Source organism: Gopherus flavomarginatus, chromosome 10 (assembly GCF_025201925.1).
Source record: "Gopherus flavomarginatus isolate rGopFla2 chromosome 10, rGopFla2.mat.asm, whole genome shotgun sequence".
NCBI lineage: Eukaryota > Metazoa > Chordata > Testudines > Testudinidae > Gopherus > Gopherus flavomarginatus.
The window spans coordinates 12,554,750-12,577,353 of NC_066626.1; the positions used below are offsets into that span (position 1 = coordinate 12,554,750).

At 41.7% G+C, this 22,604-nt stretch overlaps 2 protein-coding genes across 2 annotated transcripts in view; both read left to right on the top strand.

The window, feature by feature from the left end:
* The window catches only part of RBM44 (RNA binding motif protein 44), a 39,475-nt gene extending 28,253 nt beyond the window's left edge, over nucleotides 1-11,222 (top strand). The window contains exons 10-15 of the mRNA XM_050916119.1: nucleotides 601-686; nucleotides 790-863; nucleotides 1,245-1,641; nucleotides 2,480-2,625; nucleotides 2,963-3,108; nucleotides 10,960-11,222. Coding sequence (XP_050772076.1) covers nucleotides 601-686; nucleotides 790-863; nucleotides 1,245-1,641; nucleotides 2,480-2,625; nucleotides 2,963-3,104 — 845 coding nt within the window. The 3' untranslated portion in view covers nucleotides 3,105-3,108; nucleotides 10,960-11,222. The remainder of the gene's footprint in view (nucleotides 1-600; nucleotides 687-789; nucleotides 864-1,244; nucleotides 1,642-2,479; nucleotides 2,626-2,962; nucleotides 3,109-10,959) is intronic.
* Nucleotides 11,223-21,885: 10,663 nt separating this feature from the next.
* Nucleotides 21,886-22,604, top strand: part of RAMP1 (receptor activity modifying protein 1) — a 125,919-nt gene continuing 125,200 nt past the window's right edge. The window contains exon 1 of the mRNA XM_050916242.1: nucleotides 21,886-22,335. Coding sequence (XP_050772199.1) covers nucleotides 22,284-22,335 — 52 coding nt within the window. The 5' untranslated portion in view covers nucleotides 21,886-22,283. The remainder of the gene's footprint in view (nucleotides 22,336-22,604) is intronic.

Below are 22,604 nucleotides of genomic sequence, written 5' to 3' on the forward strand. Positions count from 1 at the left end.
TTACTTCTGCGCTGCAGCCTTCAGAGCTGGGCAGCTGTAGCTGTAGAGTGGCAGCTCCTGACTGTGGGCCCCACTCTGCAGGCAGCAGTAAGAGTGGCAATACCATACCATGACATCCTTACTTCTGCGCTGCTGCTGGCAGCGGCTCTACCTTCAGAGCCGAGTTCCTGGCCAGCAGTCACCACTCTCCAGCTGCCCAGCTATGCAGGCAGCGCCACCACCTACAGCAGCGCAGAAGTAAGAGTAGCAGTTCCACAACCCCCCTATAATAACCTTGTGACACTCCCACAGCTCCTTTTTGGGTCAGGACCTCTACAATTACAACACTCTCTGAAATTTCATATTGAAATAGATGAAATCATGAAATTTATGATTTTTAAAATCTTATGACCATGAAATTGACCAAAGTGGACCATGAATTTGGTACGGCCCTAGTCATGAAACACATTTTCTCCATTCAATCACTGTGATTTTTTTAGCGATACCATTTTCCTTTTACATATTTTCTGCTTTTTTCTACAATTAATTTATTGTAGATTGAATTGAATAAGGAATAGCACATTAATGAATATTTTTTCTTGTTTATTTCTGTACTACCAGAAATAAAGATGGTGGAGAATACAAAAAGTGAGCAAAATAAGCATTATTTTATTCATGTTGGTGGCTTAAGTCCTTCAGTATCAGAGGTAAAATAGCCTTTCTTTTAATAATAATAATATTAATACCTTGTTTATTTAGTAAATTACTTTCATGCTGTACTTCACATCCTAAACATGCTATCTGTTGTAGGTTGATCTAAGATCTCATTTCCAGAAGTATCAGGTTTTGGAGGTTTCAATATGTGAGTTTTCTACTAACTACAGGTACATTCACATTAATATAAATTTTATTTGTATTATATTTGTTATTGACAAAATAAGTGCCACTTAGGAAAGGGTTGTTTTAATACTTTGTAAGTTACTTTAGTGTCAGTAGAGATTTAATTATATCAATACATTTTCTACGGATTATATTTTGGATGTTCACCGGCAGTGTCTGAGTTCTAGAAACAGTTGAAATGTTACTGGAAAATACCACTTATAAAATGTTGTCCTTGCTGGATTAAAATATTGTAGGAGAGAGCTGCACCATAATCAGAAGCATTTGTAATTAATGGATTTGCTATCATCCACAGATAGAAGCTGGTCAAATTGTATATTAAATTGTATTTTTTCTTAGTTCTTGCATATGTTTTTAAATTTTAGGTATGCATCTCTGAGTTTTAAAAAAGCTAGTAAAGCAAAATTGGCTGTGAAAGAAATGAATGGAAAAGAAATAAAAGGAAAAGCAGTAAATGTTAGTCTTGTAAAAACTGCAGGAGAAAATATACTTCCAGCTTCTCAAAAAGTTTGCAGACCACTTCACTATGAAAACCAAGCCACTGATAATTTGGAAGAAAATATTCAAGTCAGAACTACCTGCTCTGTCCCGGACTCTTTGAAAGTGCCTTCCACCACCTCAACCTCTTTGAAAGTGCTTTCCCCTCCCTCAGTTTGTTCAGCAGTGCCTGCCCCTATCCTGGCCTCTTCAAAAGCACTCAGCTCTGATTTACAACCACTTAGACATGAATCAGGACACCTTTTATTCTCAGTTGATCAACAGGTAAATTATTCTTCCTGGGACAGATTATGATGAGTTTTTAGAGTTAATTCTTACTTTGTACTTAGCATATTTTGCAGTAGTGTTGGCTTGTGCAAAGTGCTCAAATCAGTATTTGTTGCATACTGTAGAAGGGACATAGCTCTTCATCTTCTCCTGCCTAATGTTAACATCTCCACCTTTATTTCTTTAGTGATGTAAGCTCATCAAGTAACTATACCTGTACATTTCACCGCTGGAATGACTATGATTTTATATTGTTTTTTCTTTTAGATTTAAAAGTTTTCACTTTTAATAAGGTTGTATAAGTATAATGGATTGTGATTTATTAAGGTACAAGAAAGATTTTTGTGTTTGCGAGAAGAGTGGAAGGGAAAACTTGTTTAAATTATATCCTAAATTATATGATGAATTCATTTTCAGATTTTGTTCGTCCACTGATTTTATCCAATAACAAGCTTTGAGGTTGTGATTATTTTTTAAAAAACAACAACCCTGAAAACTTATTCTACTTTGATTTAATATGAAAATGACTGTTCCTAGGGTAATCTAGATTTTGCCTAATTTAACATGGTTACACATGAAAAAACATAAAAATGGTAACCAAAATAAGAATATTTTTAATTTTAAGATATATGCAGTAGTTAGTTGCATTGTAATATGATCAGTTTTGATCCTGATACACATACCTATAAATATTTTACTATTGAACTAAATCTGTAATTGCTCCAATAGTTTGAAAAATGGTACTAACAGAAGTGATGATCTTTTGTAAAATATAATAAGCAATCCATACAATACTTAACACATTCTATGTTCAGTTGTTTTAATTTGCATCTAGAGTGTAAGAGAGAATCCTCTACAGATAAAACCTGTTCAGTTCTCTCCTAATCCATCTGCTACCTTTATACCTCCTAACACACTGAACTTGAGCAGCTTTACCAAATTGATGAAGAAACTGAAAGAACTGCATCCCAAGGCAAGTAGGTAAGAATATCTGATCTTTCTCTCCTGATTTATGAATCTAATATTCAAAATACAAATGCCCCCCCCAAGGTTACGCAAATCCGCACTTATGGAAAAAGTTCCGGAAGCTAGAAATAGGAGTGTGGAGTTTGGGATTTGTTGTTGTTGGTTTTTTTGGTTTTGTTTTGTTTTTTGTTTTGTTTTGCATAATTGTCCGATATATGTTTCAGACTTATGCAAAATTCGACTTACGCGAGCATCTGTAGTTAAATGAAATGATAAATGTGGAATTAGTGAAAACATATTTATATAACGTCACTCGGTTAAATACAATCTCATTTCTGTCTCACTTGTTTAGAGATAATATTGTGGATGCTTTGCTGGAGGTCAGAACAAATAATAAAGGTTTCCTAAGTGGCTTGTCTATTAATGCTATTGTGGAAATGGCTTCCTTTGTTCTGAGGAAATCTGCTTCCAAATATGAGGAAAAAGTAGCATAAACAGGTGAGCATTCTAGTGCAGAAAGAAAAATACTTTGAAATAGAAAATGTATTGTTGGTATGGCTGTATAATGTAGCTATATGTATAGCATAGTAAATAACTCTTTGTGCTTCGAGTACCACACATGTGCTTCATTGCCAGTGGGGAGTGCACTGAAAGAATTGACACTGAAGAAGAATGAACTTGTTTTGGAATAGCTGTGTGATGATCACTTACAGTTTTTAATGTTTACCGAGTTAAATTGCTAACTCAGATATAAATCTCACTGTGTAAAATTTGGCATACTTGGGATGATATTATCCAAATTGTTTCAGAATTTCTGCTGATTTCACAGCAGAAAGGTTAAATCTCTATTAACATTACTGTACATATAGATGATGATGCATTTACAAAAATTTTCCAGACAAAAATGACATCTAGTGGCCTGTTCTTTTAACAGAAATCCATATAGATAGTCCAGAGAATATATACTAGACTCAGTTTTGTATTAAAAGTTGACAGTCCAGGTTTTGTTAAAGATGAGGATTGGATAGGTGATTTGTCAATCTTAGTCTTTTGGGGAGGAGGCAGGATCTATTTGATGGGATTCTGTGGGTTTTTCTTTTTTTTTTTTTTTAAGGAACTCTGATTGATCCTTCTTTCTGCAGCCCTGAATCTCCCACAGTTCTTGACATCTGGGCTGCTCTGTTCACTTTGCAGCTCACAGAAGCCAATCAATTTTTTGGCACTTCCAGTCTGGCTGCTGCTTCTTTGCTCCCACTCCAGGCCAACTTTTCTTCTTCTAAAGCAGAATGTGGGTGGCTGTTTTAGTGCTCCTGCCTTCTTATCTGCCTAATGGCGGGAGGTCGTCAAAATCTGGGAAAGTGGTGAGCAGTGATCTCCCTCCTAGCCCCTCTTCTCCTGCCTTGGTTAGTTTTTTGGCTGGGTGTTTGAACGCTTCCACGGCAGTGCCTCCCTGTTGGTTCCTCTGCACCTTCCATTTATGACAGAGCAGCCTAAAAAGCACTGAATGAAAAGCCAAATAATTTTCATCTGTGAGGCAGCCACCCCAAGATCGTCAGACAGTTAGTTGTGTCCAGTCTTCCACTGTTAACTGTGTTAGGTCCCAGGGCTGAGTCAGACAGGCATGTAAAATCCTCTCCCACGAGAGCATCCCTGACTCTAATGTATATGGGAAATTGGACCAGGAGTTAATAGTAGAGCAGGGCAAGGCTCCAAGGACGAGGACTCCAGTCAACTGACTTGGGATAAATCCCAAGGGGTCCTTGGAAAACAGAGGGTAGATTTGCAGGGTCACAAATCCCCCAAGGCCTAAAATGTGTCCTAAGTGCCATGGGAAAAGAAGCGGGGCTCATAAACACCCCTGGCCTACTCCCATTTGGCCAGGAGGGCTCTGGAAGTATTGTCCCTCACCATTCTCTGAGGTAATGGGACACATCAGGCAAGGACTCAGAAAGAAATCTTGTCAGAGGACTTCAGGTCCTCATCATGACTAGCTGCAAAACGCCTCACCAAAGTGCAAGAGAGCTCATATGCTAAGTGAGCTAAAAAAGTGAAAAAAGCAAAGCAAAAAAGGAAAGAGAAAGCATAAGAGATCTGGGAAATAGAAGCCCTCTGACCTCCTCTTCCCCCTCCTCCACAGAGAATAGTGAATTGTTGGACTCTGACACTGATCAAGACCAGGAAAAGGCTCAGCAAAAGTTTGTTCCTCCTGAGAAATTCAAGGCCATGTGCAAAAAGGTTGTATCCACTGTTCAGATTCAACTGAAACAGAACTCTGTGACTAAGCCTATAAGAAAATTTCTCTTCCTGAAATGGGCCCCTAAGGCACGATTCCCCTACATTCCTCCTGCAGGGAAGTAATCAGGGATGAAAGAGACAAATCAAGCAAGGGCAAACATACTAACAAAAATGATCTTAGATTCTACAGGATCCAGCAATCAAAGGTCCAGCTTACTGAGATACAGAAAGTTGGTGCTCCCTTAGGGTTCCTGGCAAAATATATGGTTATCCCTTCAGAAGGGGAGTTCTAGATAATACTTAGTCCTGCCTGGAGTACAGGGGTCTGGACTAGATGGCCTCTCAAGATCCCTTCAAGGTCTGTGATTCTGTGATTCTATTCTAAGGATCCCACGGTTAGAAAAATGGAGGCCACTCTCAAAAAAGACTGAGGCCTCCTCAGCTTCCAACAGGGCATCCCTGGAGGCTGCTTGATTTGCAAGAGCATCTCTCTCCTAGCTGGAAGATCTCAGAGCTCTCAAGGACAGAGATCACCCTGACTTCACCTCTATTTTGAAGAAAGTTTCCCGAGCAGCAGCGTTACTGGCACCTCAATGGCTGTGATGAGATTCTCAGCCAAAGCCAGGATCTCCAGCTCAGTGACCAGGTACTACCTATGGCTCTGTCCCTGGAAGGCATATAGCCACTCCAAACTGGTGCTGTTCTCCAGATTTATGGGAGCCCTGCTGTTTGGGGAGAAGCTAGGCAAAGTAGTGGCAGACAGTGCTGCAAAATCTGAACAGTCCCTCCCAATGCCACACCATGCATTTAAGACAGAGTACAGACAGGCCTTCAGACAATAATGTTGCAGATGGAGACCTTAACCTCTGCAGTGTCATCCCTATTCCAGAGTTCTTTCTGACTTCAGGGGATCTGGTGAATGCATACCTCCACATCCTGATCAGACCATGCTATTGCAGGTTCCTACAGTTTGCATATGGTAGGGAGCATTATCATTATCTGATGCTCTTATGGTCTATCCTGGCCCCCCTTGGTCTTTACAAAGATCTTGGTTTTGCGGTCATAGCCGGACTTGTTACGGGGCACCTTGTTGGACAATATCTTAATCACAGCTCCATCCCTGACAACAGGACAAAGAGCCATGTTCCTGAATTTAAACCTCCTGCTGGCACCCAGCTTTACTGTCAATATCGAGAAAAGCTCCTGAGTTCCAGCCACCAAAATAACCTGCTTCAGAGTGGACATAGACACCTCGATAGCAAGGATACCCATGTCTGAAAAGGTTCCAGAAAATTCAGGACCGTCTTGTATTGTTTCCGAGCTGCAAGAACCCTACCATGGCACTTAGCCTTCAACAGTTAGGCCTCCTAGTTTTGTGCATATGGATCACTCCATCGATATAGTCACACATCAGGCACCTTCAGGTCTTCATCCTGAAAGTATGGGACCACTGCCTGGAATGCATGAAGGATCAAATAAAGGTTCTGGTGCAGGTGATAGACTCCTTGAAATGGGAGTGACTCCAGGGCAGTGTCAGCAAGAGCATGTTGCTTTCCTGTTCCACATAACTGATCCCAGCCTGAAGGTCTGGGGAACACACAGCTCAGGACACCTGGAAGAAAGGACTTAGCATAGACATTCTAGAACTAAGAGCAGTCATGCTTGTGCTATGAAGATTACAGCCCAGCTTAGAGAGGAACTACATCCTTAGATAGTCAAACAGCGTGATCACAGTCACATGTATAAACAACCAAGGAGGAAAAATAATCCCAGTGTTACACACCAAAGCAATGGAAATCATGAAGTGAGCAGAAAATTCTTCTCCATCAGGGCAGATCACACACAGGGAGACCTGAACCAGAAGGGGTGGAGTGGCTCAGCAGGCGCAAGGTGAACAACTCTGTCATGCCTGAATCAGGAAGCCTTTGAATTGATCATTGAATAATTCAGTCTCCGCTCATGTGATCTGTTTGCAAACCACATGAACCCCAAGAGACCAAGATACTTCACCAAGGAGATCAACATAGGAACATAGATGCGTTATTGCACAGATAGTAGCAAAGTCTCTTCTATGAGTTAAGGAAGTTGATCCAAAAAATAAAACTGGAGCAGTGATACTGACAGTGATACTGATACTTCTCCTTGTCTGAGGAGACCTAATAGCACTGAAATTAGGATCACCACTACAGCTCCCAGAGAGACAAAACATCCTCTCATAAGGTTGTCTTCATCTGTACCCAAACTAGTTGTATCTAACAGCCTGACTATTGAAAGTGAAGCGCTAGTATCATTGGACCTTTCCTCGAGAGTCATCAGGACACCTTCCTTCCAGAAGAGCATCGAATTTGAAAGCATACTCCTCTATCTGTACTGTAGGCGCTGATTCTTTGGGTGCTCAGCACCCACTGGCACCATGAATTAGCTCCTCCCCCTTCACCTCAGTGCCTCCTGCCCGCCGGCGGGCCCCGCTGATCAGCACCTCCCCCTCCCTCCTAGCGCCTCCCACCCACCGCGATCAGCTGTTCAGCAGCATGCAGGAGGCACTGGGGGAGAGGGGGAGGAGCGGGGGCAGGAAGAGGCAGGGGTGGGGTCTGGTGCCATCCCTCAGGGAACTCACAAAATCAGCGCTTCTGGTCTGGACCAAGTTCTGCAGGTGGTACCAGGAACACGAGACAAATCCCAGGAATTCCGGCTAACTTGGGTTTTCTCCAAAAGGGTTTTGACAAAGGTTTCCAACCCAGTACCAGTGTATGCTGGATGTCTGCCCTTAGTGGATTGATATTCAGAGGATCCACAGGTTCATTGGCAGAGAACCCCCAGGTAGCCAGACTCCTTAGGACAGTCTGATTAGGCAAGCTAGTGATCAGGCCTTTTTTTCTCAAATGGAACCTCCCAGTTGTACTGAGGGCCCTGATAAACCATCCTTCAAACCACTAATGTCTGTGTAAGCATTTTTTGTCCATCAAGACTTTCTTCATGGAGTGAGTGTCAGAACTGGCAACTCTTTCTATGCAGGAGCCTTACTTCATGCTTCATGAGGTGATCAGGATTCCAGAATCATTTATTCCAAAGGTGAACTCTTCTTTCCCTGCATCCCAAGGGGTGATTCTCCTTTCCTTTTGACCAAGGCCGCAGCATCCTATCAAGGAAATTTGGCACATCTTAGATGTTAGGCTCTGAAAATCTACATCAAACGTACAGGGTCTATGAAGAAAATGGGGTGCCCTATTTGTATCTTTCTACATGAAATGCCAAGAACTCAGACCATCCAACTTCTTTCTCACTAGCGTATTATACGCATTGCGGAACGGAAGTGTGCAAAGCATGGGAGAGTCTGGCTCCAGCAGGGGTCAGGTTACACTACACTGCAAGTGATCCCTCATGACCTTATGGGCAGAAAGAGCTAGTGCATCCATACTGGAAACTTGTAAGGTGGCTACCTGATCAACTGCTACTACCTTTATCAAACACTACAAGGTGGACTTCCTGTCCTTGGCCTTGGCATCCTGTGGCAGGAAGGTACTGCAAGCAGTATCCCAGATATGATTTTGCACTTTGAGCAAATGTAAATAGGAATGGATACTGTTTTTCTAGTCCTCTGACCTTATCCTTTACTCTCCCTACATCTCTACACCGCTCTCTACTTCCCAGACACCAAGAATTGTGGGAGACGCAGGGCTGCAGAATGGAAAATTTCTTATAATTCCCTTTCTGCTAGCAGCATCTCCCACACTTAAACCCACACTAAATGGCTCAAGGGCCAGAAGGTCAGGTGCTGCGAGGGATCTTTACCATGAGGCTGTATTTTTTGTTTTGGTCCACTGTATATAATAGGCAGTTAAGTATTTCATACTAATACTGTTATACATGTTTTTGCAGCTTTGGAATAACTCATCTGGCCATAAGCAGGAGCAAAGGGAGTGTGGCCAGAGCGCAGCTCCAAAAAGTTGATCTGCCTCTGTGAACTGCAAAGTGAGTAGAGCAGCCCAGATGTCAAAAATTGTGGGAGATGCTGCTAGCAGAAAGAAAATAATTGGTAAGAAATGCTCCCTGATTCCAGGTACATGCTCTGCCTAGGTCGTCTCCTGCATGATCATAGGGAGCAGGCATGCTGGGACAGCAGTGGCTGCTCTAGAAAGCTGCAGCAACCATAAGAAGACTGGAGGTGACAAGCAGAGAAAGGTGCACTCTGTGCCCCCTTCCCCCACCCTCTAAAATATAGGCTGCAGCTTAGAGAAACACTCTGCAGGAGGGAAGACAGCAAGAAGCCTGGGAAGAAAACTGGGGGTTGGGAAGGAGCTCTTGTGACATCTTTCATTGGAAACGGGGTTAGCCCTGGAAACAGTGGCACTGACCTCCCTACTGCTGATGCTGCAGAGCTGCCAGTGGCCCCACTGAACTTCCCCCATGCCCCAGCATTTTGAGCTGCCTTATGCAAGGGAGGAGATATGTGGGGTGAGTTTGGATGTGGAGGGACCTCATGGTGTATATTTCCATTTGCCACATAAGTATGTGGGCTGCTTTTGAGAGCAGTGTGCATGCACACCATCTCCTCCATTACTTGCTGTTTGTCCACCTATGCCTAGAGTCACCGTACCCTCCACTCTAGGGTGTTATGAGTTCTCTTTCTCAATCCCCCAGCTCTTTCCTATTATAGTGGGTGGGATGTTTCTTGCACTTTCCCCCACATGCCCACAATTGGTTCAGGGACAGGGGGATCTGTCCAGCCCCATCACGTCTATTCTCTTGTGGTGTTTCCTCCCCTAAACAGCACCAGATCATTTATTTGGAGGGGAGCCTTCTGCCCCTATAAATTTTTAATGTCTGTGCTGAAGGGCAGTTGGAAAGGTTGGAGTTTATGTAATTACAAATAAGACCATAAGAATGGCCATCCAGGATCAGACCGGTGGTCCAGCTAGTCTAATATCCTGTGTCCCAACAGTGGCCAGTGCCAGATGCTTCAGAGGGAATCAACAGAACAGGACAATTATCGAATGTTGCACCCCCATCTTCCAGTCCCAGCTTCTGGCAGTCAGGCTTAAGGATGCCCAGATAATGGGGTTGCATACTTGACTCTCTTGACTAATAGCCATCGATGGACCTGTCTTCCATCAAGTTTCCTTATTCTTTTTTGAACCCTGTTATACTGTTGCCTTCACAACATCTCATGGCAGTGAGTTATATAGGTGGACTGTGCATTGTGTGAAGAAGTACTTCCTTATATATATTGTGAACCTGCTGTCTATTAATTTCATTGGGTGACCCCTAGTTCTTGTGTTTTGTGAAGGGTTAAATAACATTCTTTATTCACTTTCTCCACACCATTCATAATTTTATAGACCTCTGTCATATCTGCCCTTACTTGTCTCTTTTCTAAGATATTAACAATATATATCTACAAAATTATATACAGTTTATCATCTTCCCCACCCTTCCTATGTCATTCATCATATTAGGCAAGCTCTTCAACGCATATACCGACTACCTTTGTGTTTGTGCAGCACATAAAATAACAGAGCAATAGACCTGAATAAAGTCTCTGGGTACGATGCAGTATAACTACTAAATGGCCCCAGCTGGCCCTGTCCTCCTGTGGTGGTGATGAATTTTGCATAGGGATGCATTTACCTGAAAATATGGAAGAAAAGGGGAGAGGGTTAGTCAGTAGCCACAAAAGTGTATTTAAAATTATAGATATAATTTTTAAATACACATTTTAAAGGCCAGTATTGGCAATTTGCTCATCCTGATCTTTGCTTTTAAGAAGTTACTTGAATTATGAGAACTGTGCTTTAAGCTGATTGCATATAGATAAAGAAAGCAATGTTTAATATATTCAGACATTTGTTGGATAGGGTTTTGGAGAGGGCTAATGGGATGCTTCCTCTTACAATAAAGGGCTGGAAAGAACTCATTAGGTGTTTAGCTGGCTGAATTCCTCTTGAAATAGTTACCTTAACGCTTCTGGGATTTTATTTATTGTGTGGTTAGGGTGCCTAGAGTCTTGCATAGGTGCCTTTTATTACTTTAAATTTACATAAAATTAAAGATGATAAATGTGCTAACATTTTTACAGAATGTCTAATACTTAACAAACAATTATTATTTTCACAGCATTGCAAGCATGGATGCAGAAAAGACCAAGAGAACCAGTGTGGAAAAGAGCTTGTTTTTGAATATTTTTTATTTTTATGTATGTGTTGTGTTCAAGTGGATGAGCATTCCCATAATAGTATTTTATAAACTTTCCTTTGTAATTTTTTGTTCCACTCATGAAAAGGTAGTTGCAACAATCTGTAGCAAGATTTTGTCTTTCATTGTGAGGGAGCTGGATAAAATGAAAACAGCCTTCTGCCACTGTGGCTCTGAAGCAACCAGGTCATTAGTTGCCAATAGGAAAAAACTAACATCTGTGTAAAAACTGTAATCTTCTTAGAGCATGTTAATGAGAAAAAGGTTAAAAATAACTTTAAGAAAAGTTTGCTCTTGTTAAAGTTTGTTTATAGATATTCCAGTATGTGCTTTCAAATTTTCTATGGATGAACATATATTTAGGGTGTTTCCTGTGGATGAACATCCATTGAGGATACTTTTGAGTATCTTAAAGTCAGTCCTGGAAGTTGATGTAACATCTAAATGTATTTTGCAGAATATTATGTGTAACACTGTAGTGTGAAACAAATGTTATGTCACCCGTCTTCCAGATAGCAAGCTGCCAGTGTTTGTTTTGCAGGAGAGCATGATATAAATATCAGTTGTAGACTTTGTTTTCACAATCTTGTATTTAGACTTCTAAAAAATAAATGTTTGTAAATGTTGCATATGGTCCTTATTTCTTAATTTTGAGGTTATATTTTAAATTGTTCATAGATTAAAAATGTAGTGCAATAGAAAAATTATACTGAGGTTTTTGTATTGCCAACATGTAGCACGGTGTAAAGGCATCAGGCCAACTTCTAGTTTTTGAAGTGCTGCATAAAGATTGTGGCAGTTCATTATAAAGCTGTTAAAACTCAGAATTTCCACTTCAGAGGAAATTTCAACATTTTAGAATTTCCCACAAAACAGAATTTCCAAAAAATTTCTGTTTCAGTATTGTGAAATTTGCTTCAAATTTTATTTTATGGGTCTTTTCATTTATATATTTTATAATATTTCATAACATGTCAGAAGTATTAGTACATAATACTTACATGTAATAATGTCAAAGATAATGTAATAGTTGAAAAAAACTATTTTCATTTTATTTTTAAAATCAAAGACACCTGTTACTTAGTACTAATTGAAACATCATCTTTTCCAGATCAGAGTTCCTCCTGAGTGTTTTAATAAAACAAATTGATGACAGTTTGTAAAAATCAACATTTTTCAAAATGTTATGATTTCAATGAAAATGGCATTTGTCTGCCCCCCCCGCTCACCCCAAAAAAAAGTGTGACTAAAAGTTTCTGACCAGCTGTACTTCATTATTTAACAATAGAACAGTTGAGCATTTGTAAATAAAAATTAGGTGAACTTAGACCCTGATTCAGCAAGGTACTTCAGCACGTGCCTAATATTAAGCATGCATGTAGTCCCAGTGTTAGGCACATGCTTGGCTATCTTTCTGCATTGGAAGTGGGGAGGTTCGCCGGGAGGCTGGGCAGCTGGACTGTCTAGCTCAGGGCTTCTCAAACTGGGGGTTGAGACCCCTCAGGGGGTTGTGAGGTTATTACATGGGGGTCATGAGCGTCAGCCTACACCCCAAACCCTGCTTTGTCTCCAGCATTTATAATGGTGTTAAATATATTAAAAAGTGTGTTTAATTTATAAGGGGGGGGTTGCACTCAAAGGCTTTCTATGTGAAAGGGGTCACCAGTACAAAAGTTTGAGAAACCCATGTCTAGCTCTTGTTGCTGGGGAGAGGTGAGGAGGCTGAGCACACAGGCTGTCTGCCTCACCATACCTGTGGGGGTATTGGGAGAAGGCTGAAGACCCAGGCCATTCTGGCAGTGGGGCTGGAAGTGAAATTGACAGAGCATTCCCAGCAGGAAGCTTAAAAAATCCACTTTGTTTCTACTGAAATAGAATTTCCCTTCTCATGAAAAATTTTGCTTTGACACTTTGAATTTTTTTCAAAAACCCAGTCTTTTTTAACAGGAAGATATTTCCATTTTATGGCCAACTTTACATGAAGTGCTATATCACATTAGGGTGGAGAGTCACAAATGGCATTTTAGCAGAGGACAAAAATGTACTCTGAAGCTACAGGGATTTTTAAATGAATTGAAAGTTTGTCAGAATGCTTTCAGTTCCCATTTGAAGAAAAATGAAATGATAAAATAAATAACCAAAGAAAAATGAATATTCAGAATATTTAAAAAATATAGACCTAGAAGCTTATCTTTGTTTATGTAGTTTCCAAAACTGGACAAAAGAATATTAGCAGAATGGATTCAATAGAACTAGGGTAATGTGTTCTAAATGTCGTGTACTGAAGTGTATGTGTACAAAGCCCAAATATACAAATACAGATTCCCAGTTCAGTGACTGTAATTGTTCTAATTTCTCCACCTTTCTGTGCTAGGTTCCCTCCAATAGGGGTGTTGGGGGGTTTTGTTAATCAGTTAAAATCATGTTTCACCTTAATTTCCCCTGACTAGGAAGAAATATGGAGCCATCGTGTCTCTCTCTCAAACAAACAAGCCTACAGATATTTGGTAATTTCTCACTCCTGGAGTGTTACACTCCTACCACTAGATATAAATAAGGGGAATTGTATAAGGGTATGAATAGCAATCACAAAATCTCACTCATAGGATCTAAAATGGTGTCTACTAGGCAGTTTACTGACTTGAACAGGCAAAATAATAAATACACACACCCCTTTGGAAAGAGTACCCAGATTTCTGCTTGTTACATAAGGGAAGAAGGCAGGTGGAAATCAAGCCTGAAGCGTGTCCTTTGCAGCTAGTTTCCTTTTCAAGCTTTACTTTGGGGCTTAATAATCTTTTCAGCCTTTTTTAAAAATAAAATTAGTATGTTTCCTGTTAACTCTTGAATAATTCTTGCTTATGGGCTTTCTCATCCTCAGTACTGAGTGGCTTTGTCACACTTGGGTAATGGAATAGAACTCTTCACCTCCTTTCATTTTTGACTCCACCAAGGTCAGTAGTGAACAAAAGTTGTTACAATCTGATGGTCATTTGTGGACCATTGAAAATGGCTATCTTACTTCATTTCCAAGTGTCCACGTCAAAAAGCCTTGCTTGCAATTGATAGTCTCTCCATGGTGGCTAATTATTATAAATGCTATGGAAATAGAACTACAGTATTCTCTTACCCATGGAGATGGTCCCACCAGGTCATGGTCGAGGCACATGGCTGTGCAGTGCGGACAAGTTTGTTGAGTCTGCTCAGTCTGTTGACTTCTATTACTGCTGAGTGTCGTCCATCTGGCACCTTTCACCAACATTAAATTCTCTTCACACCAAACCCATATACTAATTTGAATGATTCACTGGCCTCTTTACACTCAAGTGCAATTTTGAAAACTGTTTTATAGACGTATTTGGGGAAATTTTAGTTTTATTTTTGCACTACAGCCTTGTTTAGTTCAAATATTCAAAAATGGTTTGATTTTATTCCTGAATTGTGGCTGTTGCACTGCTTTTTTCCACAAATATAACCATGTAAAGATACAAGTACCAATTCTTGTTTTCTTTCAGTATTTCAATTATGAGGTGGTAATCATTGTATTTTGTCATTTCACTGTAGATCTGGTGGTCTCTGACTGTTCAAAAACTTTACTCTTTGCTTGTCCTCTTGACCTTGTTCCAGCTCCCATTGAAGTCAATGGCAACATTTCCATTGGTTTCAGTGGTATATAGTCAAGCCTTTTGTCATGGTATAATTCCCCACTCTGAACCTTAGCATCCAAAAGATGGGGTACCAGCATGAATTCCTCTAAGCTCAATTACCAGCTTAGAACCTGTAGCGCTGCCACCAACCAGGAATTCCAGTGCCTGGTACACTCTGGTCCCCCCAAGACCTTGCCCGGGGAACCCCACGACCCAGACACTCTGGATCTTAACACAAGGAAAGTAAACCCTTTCCCTTACCGTTGCCTCTCCCAGGCTTCACCTCCCTGGGTTACCCTGGAAGATCACTGTGTGATTCAAACTCCTTGAATCACAAAACAGAGAGGACAATTCACCTTCCACCTTCCTTCTCTTTCCCCCTCCCAGGCTTGTCCTGAGAGAAAGTAATCCTGGCACAGAGAGAAATCAGCTTCTCTCTCCCTCTTCCCTCCTTTCTCCCCACCAATTCCCTGGTGAATCCAGACCCAGTCCCCTGGGGTCTCACCAGAATAAAAAAAAATTAGGTTCTTAAACAAAAGCTTTTAATTAAAGAAAGAAAAAAAAACAGTAAAAATTATCTTTGTAAATTTAAAATGTAATCGGTACAGGGTCTTTCAGCTATAGACACTGGGAACACCCTCCCAGCCTAAGTATACAGGTACAAATTAAAATCTTTTCAGCAAAATACCAATTTGAACTCCTTTCAGCCAAATGCACATTTGAACTCCTTCCAACCAAATACACATTTGCAAATAAAGATAACAAACATAAGCCTAACTCACTTTATATACCTCGTACTCACTATTCTGGAAATATAAGAAACTGTATCAGGGAGATTGCAGAGAAACCTTGTTGCACATCTGATCCCTCTGAGCCCCCAGAGTGAACAACAACCAAAACTAACAGCACAGCACAAAAACTTCCCTCCCTCAAGATTTGAAAGTATCCTGTCTCCTGATTGGTCCTCTGGTCAGGTGATAGCCAGGCTCACTGAACTTGTTAACCCTTTATAGTCAAAGAGATATAAAGTACTTCTGTGCTATTAACTTTTCTTATCTGTTTATGACACCTTTATTTATTGTTTCTTACAAAAACTGCTTATTTGATTTTTTTTTAAAACTAGCCTTTTAATGATGAATTGCTGATCATGTCACTTAAGAGTTTTCTAAATCATAGGCTTTACTGTAGTTCAAAGTAAAACGTTCTCACACCTGGTGCAGCTTCATGAATTTCTATGGGAGTGCACATGGTGGTGGTGAATAATTTGATCCATAGACAATATATGGACTGCAGTGAGATGCAAAATAATACGTTGTAAAGATCAAATAATTTCTTCATATTCCCAAAACAAATAAACAATTCTTCATTTAATTTGTTCATGTAGTTTTTATACTTAAGTTCTTATATGGCTCCCAGAACATCTCACAATTTTTAATATATTTATCCTCACTCACCAGGTTGGGAAATACTATTTATCCCCATTTTACAGATGGAGGAACTAAGGCCCAGGAAGACTAAGCAATTTGACCAAGGCCACACAGGACATCTGTGGCAGTGCAGGGTGTTGAACACTGGTCTCCCAAGTCCTAGGCTAATGGTCTAATCACTTCCTTTCTGTGTGCTGTGTATACATAGAGCTTAGCCTTAAACGGGCCATTGATTACCTCACTGCAGTTTTGTTTTTCTCCAGCAGCTGGCTCATGTGTTCCATAGCTGATATTTCTAGGTAATAGACATAAAAAGATCATAATTTCAATGAAGCAGGATTTCTTTAATATTGGAATGTCATTTCTATTTCAGGTATTACTAAGGCACCTATCACTGTGGTTCTTAATTCCCCCTTAAATTTAGGCATGGAAATAGCTATTTAAGCATCCACAGCTTTAGTGTACTGGATGTTTGTTTAATAAGCTGCCAGTGCTATGTAAAAAAATCTACTCCAAGTTCTTTCCTGAAAATGAAATGTCCATAGTGTGACCTAAGTTTACGCACATATCTTAATATGGAACATACAGAAGCCAGAGCAGATTGTATTTTAATTAGTAAAAGAAATCATCCGTTTATCCAAGCTGAAAAATCCACTGTAAATTAGCTCTGCAGGTTGTATTAAGTGCTCACTGCTTGGCTAATGAGGACACCAATAAAGTAATGATAGAAAGTTCTTAAAGGTTGTGTCTATGTACAGTATTGTCTGTTTACACACTAGTCAACTAAAATGATGTAAACATGATGACAAAACGCTACTGAATCAGCCGTTAGTATATTGCGTTAAAGCAGGCTGCGGGCCTTATGAAATGGTCTAGTGGGCCGTGCATGGCAGGGGCCATAGGTTGGGCACTCCAGCCCAGGGAAGATGGAGCAGTTCTGTCCTATTGAGAGAGAGCACTTTGGCCTGTAATGGGGTATAGGTTCTGGATCCCTTCCAGGTGTAAGTCTGATCCAAAGATTGCTGCAGGCAATGAAAAGATTCTCTTGACTTCAGTTGGATGATAGACCCCCAATAGTTATTCAAAAAGAGAGATCCAACAATGTGTGGTTATGGTGGGAATTCCCTGGAAGGCAGAACGCTAACTACCCTCAGAAACCTAAAAAATGACACAGCTGTAAGGTTGAGTGTTGTGTGTTATTTACTGGGAGCTAGCAGGTCTCCTCATATTACAACAGATGGCAGCAGAGCAAAGGATTTTGCTGCCCAAAATAAATTGGAGCTCTTTCTAAGCATCTAACTTTTCTGTTTCCTAAATGAGTGAAACTATGAATGTGCTGTTTTTGTGGGCATATATTCACTGTCACCAAAGGCTCTTAAGCAAAGTAAGCTGTCATGGGATAAGACAAAAGGTCCTCTCATGGATCAGAAACTGGTTAAAAAATGGGAAACAATGGTAGGAATAAATAGTCAGTTGTCAGAATGGAGAGAGGTAAATTAGGGTTTACACTAGGGCTCTGTACTGGGACCAGTGCTGTTCAGTGATCTGGAAAAAGGGGTAAACAATGAGGTGGCAAAATTTGCAGATGATACAAAACTACTCAACGTAGTTAAGTCCAAAGTAGACTGTGAAGAGTTACAATGGGATCTCACAAAACTGGATGACTGGGCAACAAAATGCAGATACAATTCCATGTTTATAAATGCAAAGTAATGCACATTGGAAAACATAATCCCAACTATACATATAAAATGATAGGGGTCTAAATTAGCTGTTATCCCTCAAGAAAGAGATGTTGAAGTCATTGTGAACAGTTCTCTGAAAACACCCACTCAATGGGCAGTGACAGTCAGAAAAGCAAACAGAATGTTGGGAATCATTAGGAAGGGTAGATGATAAGAAAAAATATATTGCATCTGTATAAACATGGTACGCCCACATCTTGAATACTGCATGCAGATCTGGTCACCCCATCTCAAAAGAGATATATTGGAATTGGAAAAGGTTGAGAAAAGGGCAACAAAAATTATTAGAGGTATGGAACAACTTCCATGTGAGGAAAGATTAGTAAAACGGGGACTTTTCAGCTTGGAAAAGAGACAAGTAAGGGTGGATATGCTACAGGTGTGTAAAATGATGACAGCTATGGAGAAAGTAAATAAGGAAGTGTTTACTCATAAGACAAGAACTAGGGGTTGCCAAATGAAATTAATAGACAACAGGTTTAAAACAAACAAAAGGAAGTATTTCACATAATGCACAGTCAACCTCTGGAACTTCTTGCCAAAGGATGTTGTGAAGGCCAAGACTATAACAGGGTTCAAAAAACAACTAGATACGTTCATGGAGGATAGGTCCATCAATGGCTATGAGCCAGAATAGGCAGGGGTGATGTCCCTAGCCTCTGTTTACCAGAAGCTGGGAATGGGTGACAGATGATGGGTCACTTGATGATTACCTGTTCTGTTCATTCCCTCGGGGGTTCCTGGCATTGGCCACTGTCAGAAGACAGGATACTGGGCTAGATGCACCGTTGGTCTGGCCCAGTATGGCTGTTCTTATTTTCTTATGTCACCTACCCTCAACAACAGTTACAGTTTTTACTTGATGCCAGATAAGACACATTTCAATTGAATAAAGGAGAGTATCAGATATGAAAGCCACTATACATGAATATAATTTAGTGACAATGTTTTGCCTATCTTTTTGTTAAAAATGAAGTGGTCTTTAGTTTAAACATTTACCACCAAGGCTCTTCCTTAAGCAGACTATAAATGTTAAATTACAAATTTAAATGTTCTAACAGTGGAGGAAAACTCCTATGCACCATCAGCCTTTACTACCTGGAGGAGCTGTGATTTTTTTTTTAATTGATTTTTCACAGAAATGGAAAGGACAAAAAGGTAAATGATTTACAACATGTACATGAACACCAGAGTTATGAACTGACCAGTCAGCCACACACTTCCCTGGGAACCAGAAGTAGACAATCACATGCTTCAGAGGATCTGAAATCGAATTATGCAGATTTTCAGCTCCTCAAAGCTACCCGACCAAACAGTACTACATAGACATAACATAGTAAGGTACCCGCTTTTCTTTTACACAAATGCAAAAGGTATGTAATTTTTAATTATTTATGGACATCATGTAGCTATCAGGATTTATGCAGGACTCTGAGTCACAGGGCTGGGTTCTACTTAAAAGCGGGATGAGACCTTATGGCCCAATGATTTTAGGTGTAAGAATTCAGTTGTGGTGGTCGAATCATGCTCAGTTATTTACTTGCCAAGGAACAATACTGAATGTGTGCCACAAGTTTTATAGTATCAGAGAGGTAGCCGTGTTAGTCTGGATCTGTAAAAGCAGCAAAGAGTCCTGTGGCACCTTATAGACTAACAAACGTTTTGGAGCATGAGCTTTCGTGAGTGAATACCCACTTTGTCAGATGCATGTAGTGGAAATTTCCAGGGGCAGGTATATATATGCAGCAAGCTAGAGATAATGAGGTTAGTTCAATCAGGGAGGATAAGGCCCAGTTCTAGCAGTTGAGGTGTGAAAACCAAGGGATGAGAAACTGGTTTTGTAGTTGGCAAGCCATTCATAGTCTTTGTTTAATCCTGAGCTGATGGTGTCAAATTTGCAGATGAACTGAAGCTCAGCAGTTTCTCTTTGAAGTCTGGTCCTGAAGTTTTTTTGCTGCAGGATGGCCACCTTAAGGTCTGCTATAGTGTGGCCAGGGAGGTTGAAGTGTTCTCCTACAGGTTTTTGTATACTGCCATTCCTAACATCTGATTTGTGTCCATTTATCCTTTTCCATAGAGACTGTCCAGTTTGGCCGATGTACATAGCAGAGGGCATTGCTGGCATATGATGGCGTATATTACATTGGGGGATGTGCAGGTGAATGAACCGGTGATGGTGTGGCTGATCTGGTTAGGTGCTGTGATGGTGTCGCTGGTGTAGATATGTGGGCAGAGTTGGCATTGAGGTTTGTTGCATGGATTGGTTCCTGAGCTAGAGTTACTATGGTGCAGTGTGCAGTTACTGGTCAGAATATGTTTCAGGTTGGCAGGATGTCTGTGGGCGAGGACTGGCCTGCCACTCAAGGCCTGTGAAAGTGTGGGATCATTGTCCAGGATGGGTTGTAGATCCCTGATGATGCGTTGGAGGAGTTTTAGCTGGGGACTGTATGTGATGGCCAGTGGAGATCTGTTGGTTTCTTTCTTGGGTTTGTCTTGCAGTAGGAGGCTTCTGGGTACATGTCTGGCTCTGTTGATCTGTTTCCTTATTTCCTCGTGCGGGTATTGTAGTTTTGAGAATGCTTGGTGGAGATTTTGTAGGTACTGGATTGTAGTTTCCTCAGGAAACCTACCGACCGCTACGCCTACCTTCATGCCTCCAGCTTCCATCCCGGGCACATCACACGATCCATTGTCTACAGCCAAGCACAGAGGTACAACCGCATCTGCTCTAACCCCTCAGACAGAGACCAACACCTACAAAATGATCCCACACTTTCACAGGCCTTGGGTGGCAGGCCAGTCCTCGCTCACAGACATCCTGCCAACCTGAAACATATTCTGACCAGTAACTGCACACTGCACCATAGGAACTCTAGCTCAGGAACCAATCCATGCAACAAACCTCGATGCCAACTCTGCCCACATATCTACACCAGCGACACCATCACAGGACCTAACCAGATCAGCCACACCATCACCGGTTCATTCACCTGCACAGCCTCCAATGTAATATACGCCATCATATGCCAGCAATGCCCCTCTGCTATGTACATCAGCCAAACTGGACAGTTTCTACCGAAAAGGATGAATGGTAGTATACAAAAACCTGTAGGAGAACTCTTCAACCTCCCTGGCCACACTATAGCAGACCTTAAGGTGGCCATCCTGCAGCAAAAAAACTTCAGGACCAGACTTCAAAGAGAAACTGCTGAGCTTCAGTTCATCTGCAAATTTGACACCATCAGCTCAGGATTAAACAAAGACTATGAATGGCTTGCCAACCACAAAACCAGTTTCTCCTCCCTTGGTTTTCACACCTCAACTGCTAGAACAGGGCCTTATCCTCCCTGATTGAACTAACCTCATTATCTCTAGCTTGCTGCATATATATACCTGCCCCTGGAAATTTCCACTACATCCATCTGACGAAGTGGGTATTCACCCGCGAAAGCTCATGCTCCAAAACGTCTGTTAGTCTATAAGGTGCCACAGGATTCTTTGCAAGTTTTATAGCACTATTTAAAAAGTGTAGCGATGGCATTTAGCTGGGAAAAGTGGGATGCCCTATGGCCTTTGCCTTTAAAGCTAACATGCCTGAAATTATTATTAGTGAAAGTTATTTATGGTAATGATTATATATCTGGCAACCCTCATACACCTGGAGAAGTGGTAAAATCACAGCTTCAACCTGGCCTTTTCACTTGGGCACACTGGCTGTGTCCCAATGCGGAAGGAGGTTGGCTATTTATACTGCATGTTGTCAATTGCATCCTCCCCGAGGGAAGTTTGTACAAGTAGGATCATGGTCCCATCTCTTAAAAAGAACCCAGCCCTGTCCCTTGCTGGATTTCCCTTCCCCATAGCGGTAGGTACCTGCCTTTCAGTCCCTTCTCCTTGGGATGCTGAGCCCGGCGCTTTCCGCCCGCACCTGGGCGCTGCTGCTGGCAGAGCCGAGGGGCTGGCGCGGCTGTGACGGGACTGACGCTGCTGATTTTGTGCCTAGTTTGTAAATCGCTGGCGCAGTTGACAGCGTCGGTCAGTCTATTTTTAAAAGCTCAGGTTGTGCTAAACATAGATCCGCCCCTTGCTGTTAACACTCGGCGCTCCCCCGCCAGCGCCTCAGACGGACCCTGCCGTGGCCAGGGGGCCGGGGATCCGCTCGCCAGTGGCAACCAAACCAGACTTCGCAGGGGTTTCGCACCCCCCGAAACTCACCGGGCGCTGCAGCTTGTGTCCATTGGCCGCTCGCTCCCCGGGGGCCAAGTCATTTACCTCCCCACCTGGGGGATGTTACTTTGTTCTTAATTACTCGGCAGGCAGCATCTCCCCACCCAGCGGCGTCTCTTCCGGCCCATGGGGGTGTTCACACCGGTTCCGTGGCTCGGCAGAAGCTGATCCGAAGTCGGGTTTGTGGCATAACTTGGATCATGGCGCTGGAGCTGACTTTCATCCCGAGACGTTTCCTCTGGTTTCTCCTAGGTGAGTGCCTGCCTCCCTGTGGTCCCTGCCCTTTGGGACGCGGTAGAAGCGGCGTTTCTCCCGAAAGGAGTTTACATTGGCTCCGGAGCTGCAGTGAGGGGAGGCTGAGACCCGCCGATCGCTCCTCACGCGGGAATACGAGCCATTATTCTCATAAGGAAACATACAAACTGCTTCACGGGGCGGGAAGAATTTGCACCAAAGCCGCTACCTGCCCGCTAGGTTTTGCTGGGGTGTGTTGCCAGCTTTCGGGTCCTGGCGACTCCGCG